The following is a 9,519-nucleotide window of genomic DNA, read 5'->3' as shown; positions in this document are numbered from 1 at the left end:
TCGAACTCATGTGGAAGCGGCTTTAGCTTCTTAGTGCTGTGCTTTAACCCGCTGCGCCCCCAGGGAGGGCCCGATCCCTAATTTTTAAAGAAAACTTCAGTTTAAGTTATTAACTGTGTCCCGTGTTCTGACTTCAGCGGAGAGAATATTCAGCTCTTAGAAATTGGCTTCACAGACCAATGAAAGGCGCCTCGACCTGGAGGCCCAGGGTGCCGGCAGTGGCAGGGCCGCTTTCCGTGGGGGACTACCTGAGGAGTCGACTTAGCAAAAGGAGCTTCAGTGTGTAGAGACCCCGGGGACGAGATCCCAGTCAGTCCCCTTGAAGAGGGGTGCGCTGGCAGGAGGGGTAGGGTCTCGGCATGCCCTTGGGCCGAGCAGGAGCACCAGGCCACGCCAGCGCTCCTTCCTGCGTGCTGCCCTCCTGCAGGCGCTCGACGCCCAGTGTCCGTTGCTTTTCAGTTTGTGCTTGTCAAAATTCCCGATCGGAGAGCGGACGGCCCAGCAGGAGCAGGCGGCCTGCCGGGGCTGACGGTGTCGGGGTGCTGGACAGGGCCCTCCCTTCCTCGCGTGGGGCTATGCAGCTCTTCTTTTCACCTCAGGCATTTTCCTCTTATTTTTTCCTGCTTGTCAGTTTTATTAAAATGGCACACTAAAGATTTGTGTTTGCTGTGTTCCACAAATCTGAAAATCGAAGAAAATGTGTTGTTTCCACTCTCCCGCTCTCGTTTTCCTTTCCTGTCTCGCCTTTGCCCTCGCTAGCATACGCCGGGAGGAGCGAAGTCCCCGCTGGTGGACGGGCCTTGGAGTGCGGCTCCCCGCAGTGTCTCAGCGCCCGCCCTGGCCTGCTTGGGCCCGGCGGGCGCCGCTTCCTGACGCGGCCTGTGCGGCCTTCTGGGCACCGTCTCGGCCTGTCACCGAGACGCACGCGCAGCTGCACCCGCGCGCACGCCCGCGCCATGGGCCAGTCTGAGCAGCCAGCCGGCAGCCTCAGCCCCAGCTGAGCGGCGTGTGCGCGCTGCTGTGTGGCTCTTCCACGGCCTGTAAAGGTGTGTTTTAAGCAGGGGCCTTATTTCATACTCTGTTCCCTTAGAGGATCCTTACTTTAAACGTCTTGGAAACGCTGCTTCTGTTCGAAGGTGAGCCTCGGCGACCTGGGCTGGCCCGGGGACATTTGCTTCTGCTGCTGCTGGGTGGGTGAGCAGAGCAGTTTAGTTCCCTCCATGATCTCTGGTTTAAAAACTCCGGATTTGAAGCAGTGTCTGTGGCTCCCTGTGAGTGTACGCTGTGCAGCGCACACCTGTGCGTAAGCGCGTGCTGCAGAGGCTCTGCCCTTCTCTGCACCCCACTTCCCCAGCGCAGCGCAGGCTCTAGACGCGCGGGCAAGGACATTGCGTGCTTTGGTGACAGGACAGAGGACACTCGGCTGTCCCTGCCTGTTCTGACTTTGAGGTTAAGTGGAGTGACTGCCTGCCGCTGCGGCTCGGGTTCTGCAGAGAGCGCGTGTGCAGACGGGAGGGGCGAAGGGGCTTCTTCACTCCGGCTTTTGTTTGCCCCAGTCATCTTGTCATCTGTTGGTCAGAAGTGGTATTTGAGACTGTCGTGTCACATCGTGAAACCTGGATTTCAGTTTTCATCTGTTTTTCATGCATACAAGATCCGGGGTACAGCGGTGCAGGAAGTGAGAAGATTCATCAGAGACGGAGTCGGGAGCATAACAGGCAGATCCACGGCTGAGGGGGCAGCGGGAGAGGGCAGGGGGCTGCTGCCCCCTGGGGTTCCTCCCGGGCCGGGGTGGAGCTCATGCTGCAGTGGCTGCTTCGGAGTGCTGAGACTTGACCCTTGCGCTACCAGGAGGATGTGCTTTCACTATTGAACAAGGGTGGGGAAGAAGACGTGTATGTGTGAGCGTGTGTAGCCGTGCACGTGTGTGTATACACACCCACATGGTGCTGTGCAGCGACTGTTGTAAGTTGTATTCACAAGTGTTTTGTCTGAGTAACCAGAAGAAGTCATAGTCTCTGATTTCTCAAGAATTAGGTTCCAACTTCTCAGTTTATTAAGAATGGCACAAGTTTTACCATTTTATGACTGTTTTCTGTGGAAGTGCTGATTTAGGGTGGTTATTTATTCAAATCTGGATATTCTGGTAAGTGCCTAGGTCTCAAAACTTGTCATTTGTTGCTGCAGTACGTAAAGATGTTCTTTACCCTTAAGAAAGGGTTTAACTTTCTTCCTTTCCCAGCATCAACTTCTTAACTAAGTTTGGGTGGGTTGATTTTTTTTAAAGATTTATTTAGTTAGGCCCTCCCTGGGGGTGCGCGGTTAGAGCGCAGCACTAAGAAGCTCAAGCCTCTTCCGCATGAGTTCGATCCCTGCCCTGGAGGTGACCACAGGGCGCGGCAGACCTCTCCTGGCCCGCCCGCTGCTCCCTCAGCAGTGGCCTTCGTCCATCTGCCTGTTCTGCTCCCCGCTCTGCCTCTGGTGAAGCCTCTCACCGCCTCTACACCTCTGGCTCTGGTTTGTACCCCAGCTCTATGATAACTAAATAAGTCTTTTTTTTTTTTTAAGATTTATTTATTTATGCATACAGAACCGGGGTATAGTTCAGAGGTGCAGGGGCAGTGAGAGGGTTCCCCAGAGGCAGAGTGGGGAGCAGGACAGGCAGGTCCACAAAGTCCACTACTGAGGGGAGCAGCAGGGAGACAGGAGGGGTCTTCTGCACCATGTGGGTCACCCCCTGGCTGGGGATCGAACTCGTGCTGCAGTGGCTGCTGCAGACAGCTTCAAAGTGCTGTTGTAGCGTGTTGTGCCACCAACGAGGGCCCCTGAATGGTAAATTTTGCAGGTTAATATTACCACGGGTTATCTAGCTTTCAGCCTTTCCAAGTGAAGTTTTTTTAGTTGTCAAAAAAGATTTTCTGAGAAGATCCTGCCACTGTTACTTATATAGGAAGCACCTTATGGCCTCATTATGGAACCAGGCTTACTTGTGTAATCCAAGTTGCATTTCAGACTGGAAACCTAAACTGACATTTGGAAAATTAACATGTGAACTTGAAGTTTTGTTTGAAATCCTCTCTGCCTTTTGTTTAGACCAGCATGTTTTGGAAGTTTGATCTTCACTCATCATCTCACATAGACACACTTCTAGAGAGAGAAGATGTAACGCTGAAGGAGTTAATGGATGAGGAAGATGTTTTACAGGAATGTAAAGCTCAGAACCGCAAACTTATAGAGTTTCTGTTAAAAGCAGAATGTCTTGAAGATTTAGTCTCATTCATTATAGAAGAACCACCTCAAGACATGGATGAGAAGATCCGATACAAGTAAGAGAATCCGGTCTTCCCTTTCGGGTGGGTCTCAGTGGCGTGGGGCAGAGAGCGCTGGCGCGGCAGCTGCCTGGGGCTGCTGTGGGCCCGGCGGGGTGGCGCGCAAGCCTGGGCGCCCTGGCCGCCCTCAGCGCTGAATCCGCACAATCTCAGGTGTTACAGGCCACTGCTGTGAATTTCAGTCAGGCTTGTGGGAGGGCAGACACGTTTCTTAAAGCGGTGAGACTATCCAAGTGTTATCTTCGCTCTGCAGATAGGAAGAGGCGGTAGGGCTGCCCGGCCGCGCCTTGTGTCAGAGCCAGGAGAGCATTGCTGAGACAAGACATTGTGACCTTTAGCTAGTAGAAGGCGGTGGGTCTGGTGAGGCCAGCACAGCTGACTGCGCGAGCCGTCTTGGAGAAGCCCGAGACTGTGTCGCGCGCGGTTTGCCGCTTCCTGGCAGGGCCTGCTGTCGGGCTCGCAGCGTTGGGTGGTGCCCTGCAGGCCCTGTGAACATTCCGTGTGTGCGCCAAGCATTGGGGTCTCGGCCACGTCTCTCCCCGTGTAATATTTGAACTTCCTCTCCCCAGCCCTGCAAATAGAGCACATTCAGGAACAAAAAGCCAGTTTTTAAAATTAATAAGCTTAATGGGAAGAATTGTGTCCTTTAATAGATTCTCCTTTGCCTATTTTAGATCCCTAGCTGTCCCGCTTTTCAGACACTTTTTAATATTTCCTTATTTATGCATCCAGAACTGGGTACAGGTCGGAGGTGCGGGGATTGGGGGGGGGGGGGATTCACCAGACAGTGGTGAACAGAATAGGTGCACTGGCAAAATACACCGCTAAGGGGAGCAGCGGGAGGGGCCGGGGATTGAGCTCACGCTGAGTGGCTGCGGAGAGCTTCACAGTGTTGTGCTCCAACGTGTTGCGCCACACACCTTTTTATTTCTTCATGGGGGAATTTTACTGTTGGAAATAACGCTTACTAGTGCTTTCAAGTTGATGTTGACTTGAAGCTTCAAGGAAGTCATGCTTTTGCCAGCCTCTGCTCAGAGCGCAGTGCCTTCAGAAAGGAGGGAAAGAAAGTGGAAAGCAGAAACATCACTGTGTCCCTCCTCTGCGAGGTGGGCACTGTGCTCCCAGGGGTTCCTGTCGCCCCGGAGGCCCGAGGGCGCTATCCTGGCCAAGCGGTGAGGCGGCTCAGGCCTGCCCTGCTGCAGCGTCTGGCCCAACCCCTCCGGCTCAGGAACCCGCCCTCACCCTTCTTGGGCCTCTGGGTGGGGAGGAGCAGGCCTGCCTTTCGGAAAGGGCTTGTTTCGCCAAAACAAGTAGTCGTGCCTTTTGTTGACCTGCCTTACTGCTGTCTCCTGTGTGTCACTGTGACACCTGCAGGGGTCTCCTGTTGCGCTCTGGGGTGCCACAGGGTGCCTTTCCCTGGGGTCCTCATGCCCCAGCCTGAGGGCAGGTTGATTGTCCCCTCGGAATGCAGGCTAATGTCTTCCAGTTTCCGGGTGGAGGAGTTGCTGGATTTTGCGAACTTTGCAGATGTATTTTAGGTGCTCGTGTGAGTTGAAACCCAGCACCGTTTACCTTAACTTAGTGACCCTATACAGGTGTTAAAGGTTTGTCAGCATCTTCCAATTTTTAATTATTTAGCAGAAATTTGAGCTAAAAGAACTTTAAAAATAGGCCCTTGCGTTGTAGTACAAATCCAGAAGCTAAGGTGCTGTACAGATTGGGTCATGGGTCTCAGAGAGGGACTGCAGAGTGGGGGAGCTGGAGGCGCCCAGGAGCAACAGGCTTCAGGCCGGAGACGGGTCGCTGGGGCCGGGCTGCGCGCCGGTGTTTGCGCCGAGGAGCTGGGAGGACAGCCTTTCGAGGGTGAGTCGGAGACCAAGCAGACAGAGTTCTTCCAAGTGGTTTCCTGGAAAGGGAGCAGTGGGCGAACGTCGCGACAGCTGTGGGGGCAGGAGAGATGGGGTGTTTGCTTCTTTTTTCCCTGGATGGCGGAAATAAAGGTGGGTCTCTACGTTGGCGAGAAAGATTCAGCGCAGGTGGGGAAGCGCCAAGGCGACCCAGTCCCAGCTGTGTGTGGGTAGGTGGCAGGGCAGGGAGGGGGAGCCAGCCGGAGCGGGGTGGCTTTTGGGCCAGGACAGCGCTCTGCGTGCGGGCCCTCCTCTGAGCGCTCTTCCGTTCTTGGGCACAGACAGCGGGTCAGCATCTGTTGGGGCTGTTCTTGCCAAGGGGCAGAGCAGAGTGTATCTTCGGGGCTTAGAAGCTAGTTGACGTTAGGAGCTTGGGAGAATAGCCCCAGCCTGTTCTGGACCGCCTCAGTCAGAATCCGAGCCAGGCTGGGTTGGCTGCTCTTTACCCATCCTTACAGCTTGTAAGGATGTGAGGGTTGTGAGGCCACAGCCCAGGGAGCTGGTGCAGACCTCCTGCGTGTTCCCGACGAGGTCAGGCTCTGGTCCAGACAGCACAGACCTGCAAGCGGAGGTCCCGGGAGGTGATGCCCACGGCCACACCTTACGAGAGGCTCTGCCCATAGATGCCCACCCGAGCGGCCATGCCCCCTGTCCCCAGACAACATGGTGCCACGCCACGGCCACCCCTTTCATAAAGCCAGGAGGACTCCACTGATTAGGCCCATGGGCCCCAGGAAAAAAGGCCATGCTGGGGACCCCGCACGACCACGTACTTGTGGTTCCGGTTCCCGTGACGCCCGTTTTCTCCTTCCCCACAGAGTTCACGTTGGAACTTTTCACACTGTCAGTCTCTGACCTCACCCTCGGGTGCTGTGGCCTTCAGGCACTTGCCAGCTCCCAGGCAATTACTTGCAGTCCGGGTACCTCGAGGGGGCTGCCTGTGCTTTAGCCCACAGCGCCCCCTGCTTCTGTCAGACGATCACATCTGCTCCCTCGCCTCCCTGTGCTGGTCAGTGTTGGGCTTGCCACTCTTGACAAGTTGCTTCTAGAAAGTGGCTGCTGGGCTGGAGGTATAAAGAGCAGGGCCTGAGCTGTGGGGTGAGGGATCCGATGGACGCCCCAGAGTCTTAGTGAAGGAAGTGAGCGGCAGAGAGGGCTCTGCCACCTTCTCGAGCGAGTGTCCGGGGTCTAGAGGCCAGCCTGCCCGGGGGCTGCAGTACTTCCAGCCCCCCCCCCCCCATGGGGCCCTGGGGTCAGTAGCAGAAGCTCTGGCCGTGGCTGATTCCCACGGGCCTTGGAAGCGCCCTGCCGCGGGGCCTTGTTCTGCACTGCAGTGTTAGAACATTTATTCTCTTAAGATGTGATCCAGACCAGCGCGTGCTTGGGCCCAGACTGCTGCCGGCCCAGGGGCCGCCTATGCTGCCCCGCAAGCTCTGCCCTCGCCAGCGTCCGCTGTGGGAGCCACCGCCCAGCCTGGCCCTGCAGCCTGAGCTGCCAGGCGGAGTGTCCTCGCTGCGCCCTGGTCTGCTTGGGCCGTGTGTGTGCTTAGGACGGCGTGACCGGAGCAGACACCCCAGGCTAGGTGTTGGCTAGAATTGGTTGGCAGGGTTTTCCGATTTGCATCTGGCTTTTATTTATTCACAGAATTGCTGGAAGCCTTTCTGGCATGTGTTTTACTCTGTGATTAGACTAACCCGAATGCGGATGACGACCTCGGTGTCCTGTCCTTCCAGGTATCCAAATATCTCCTGTGAGTTGCTCACCTCCGATGTCTCCCAGATGAATGACAGGTTGGGGGAAGACGAAGCCTTGCTAATGAAATTATACAGCTTCCTCCTAAACGATTCCCCCCTGAACCCCCTGCTTGCCAGTTTCTTCAGCAAGGTGCTAAGTATTCTTATCAGCAGAAAACCAGAGCAGGTAAATATTGGTTCCCAGAGGTAAGTCACGGGGCAGATCACCCCCTGAGGTGCTGCCCTGCTAATTTTGTTGCTTCTGGGGGGGGAGGGGAGAGGGGGGTTGCTTGCCACTCAGGGTCTGTGGGTGTGTTCTGGCCCGACATCCCACGGCCTCTGGCTGTGTTCTCACCTGACATTGTCTTTGCGAAAGCTCACTTTGGGTAGCCGTGGAGATGGGTGAGGACGGCCTGTGGCCGAGGTGGTCGACAGTCCTTGTGGCCCACAGCACGCCGCGGGTCTTTGTGCCCGTCTTCCCTCGCACATGCTCTGAATCCAAAAGCTTCCGCATCGCCGGAATTGAGATGCTTTGCCCAGCGGTGGCCTCTGTTGTGGTCCTACCCACACTGCGGTTGGCCTGAGGCGTGGGCGGGGTGGGCCTGTGGGCTACACTGGTCTGTCCGGTAGCGCTTGGCAGAGACTGGCACCTGGCTGCTGCGGCGTGCACGGGCCTCCCCTCCAGGTTTCCTTTGCCACATCTGAACGCTCCACCCTCTGCTTTGTTTGATTTTGAACATCAGGACGTACCTGGGCACATTGCCCAGCGTCTGTGCCTGCATAGCAGCTCTTCAGGTGTGGCCCCTGGGCAGCAGCCTGACTGGCATACGGGATTTGCCAGGAGTGCCGGGTCTTGAACCCCACTCCAGACACTAAAGCAGACACAAGTGGGGTGCAGCAGTCCAGCAGATGACTTCCGGGGGACTCTGGAGCATGTTAAAATTAAGGATCAATGCTCTAGTGGATATTGGTGTGAAAACAAAGATCTCACCAGGAGACCGTGGTCCACTTAGGGAAGTGGCTGCCCAGGGGCAGCCCCAGGCTCACGTGCCTGGTTGCCAGTACCAGACCTGCCGGAGCGCAGCAGGGCCGCGAGGGCAGGGGCACAGGTGGTCACACAACCAGGCCTGGCATCCGTGTGTGGAGACAGCTACTCGGGCCCGTCCTCGCTGTCGGTGGACATGCAGGGCAGGCCCTGTGCTGGGCCCAGCCCGTGCACCCTGTGCTTTATTCAGAAAGGCACCTTCCTAGTGTGTCAGAACTGGGGTTCTTTCTGCTTTGATGATATCCTCAAGGCACGATCACTCCAGTACAGGCCTTCCCTCGGCACCGCCCGGTGAGGCGCATGCAGACAAGGCAGGGCAGCACGGCCACCGCAGCCTGCACACCTCACCACCTCCAGGTGTCGGGCGCCGGGGCCAAGGCAGGCCTTAGCTTTCGTTGTGCTTCTTCCTTGCATTGTGCCGGGGAGCCAGACTTGCAGGGCTTCAAGGAGAGACACGCTATCTATAAGGAGGATGCCGCTGAGTGCAGCCCGGTGCTCGGGCCCTCCGGCGCTTCCCAGTGCGGCTGCTTGGACGATACAGCCCCCTGATCCTAACCTGCCACCTCTGTCCTTTGAGAACTAGGGGAAAATAAAGGTTTCCCAGCACAGATGCCGTAGGAAGGGTGTATGGTAACCGAGGTGACAGCAGATTTTACTGTTTCTATTTCTGGGAGCAGAAAAGGAGTCAGTTTCCAAAAATTGTTAGGGGAATTCAACATGAGAGGTTCTCTGGCTGAAGTAGAGGGGTTCTGTGGAAGGACCTCCCAGTGGCCAGTAGGAGCTGAGAGTTGCCCCACCCAACAAAAAAGGACCCCAGTGTTACAGCCCAGGCATGAAATGGCCCCACTTGCATCCGCTTGGAAAGGAGCCCCCCCAGGTCCCGGTCACGCCTGTGAGCGCCCTGGCTTGGGCCCGTGGTCCAGCAAGCCGGGCCTCGTGAGCCTGAGCGGGGAAAGCAGCCTCCTGAGACTAGCGACCCACGAAGCAGTGAGAGGTGGCTGTTTTGAGCTGTTGACGACAGTGGTCATTTGTTTTGGGGACAACAGAAGACCAAGGTGACCCCCTCCAAACTGTCGTGGTATCCTTTTCTTGTCGAGGATGGAGAGGAGGAAGAGTCAGGGCAGTTTGAACTGGGGCATTTTCCCTCCAGTTTCATGAAGTCTGACAAGCAGGTGTTCAGTATCAAACTCCTGTCACTTCCCAGGCCCACTAGTGGAGGTCAGCTCTCAGGTACAGGCCAAACACCTGGCCAGACAAGGCGAGTTGGAGGAGTGAGTGCATGGAGGTGCTGGTGGCCTTGTGGGCGAGTGGACTTGGAGGCCGAGTAGATGGAAGGACACGGGGGAGATAGCGCAGGTGGAGGCCGGAGCACACACAAGCCTGGAGGTGGCACTGGTGAGCGTGACCTTGGTCAGCTCCACGAGCTGGCCAGGCTGCCCTGCCCTTTCACTGGATGCCGTTACTGTGCCGAGCACTGGTGATGGAGCCAAAGAAAATGTTGCGGG

General features: G+C 56.4%; 1 protein-coding gene across 8 annotated transcripts in view; it reads left to right on the top strand.

The window, feature by feature from the left end:
* The window catches only part of PPP6R3 (protein phosphatase 6, regulatory subunit 3), a 97,377-nt gene that overhangs the window by 37,850 nt on the left and 50,008 nt on the right, over positions 1–9,519 (top strand). For all 8 annotated transcript variants that reach the window (XR_001145468.1, XM_012725402.1, XM_004682561.2 and 5 more), the window contains exons 3-4: positions 3,094–3,326; positions 6,970–7,156. Coding sequence is in view for 7 of the 8 variants with exons in the window: in XM_012725402.1 (XP_012580856.1) it covers positions 3,100–3,326; positions 6,970–7,156 (414 nt within the window). In the remaining variant the exon portion in view is untranslated. The remainder of the gene's footprint in view (positions 1–3,093; positions 3,327–6,969; positions 7,157–9,519) is intronic.

This window comes from Condylura cristata, unplaced genomic scaffold (genome assembly GCF_000260355.1).
Source record: "Condylura cristata isolate star-nosed mole 26May11 unplaced genomic scaffold, ConCri1.0 scaffold00015, whole genome shotgun sequence".
Classification (NCBI taxonomy): domain Eukaryota; kingdom Metazoa; phylum Chordata; class Mammalia; order Eulipotyphla; family Talpidae; genus Condylura; species Condylura cristata.
This window is presented reverse-complemented; position numbering and strand designations above follow the sequence as displayed.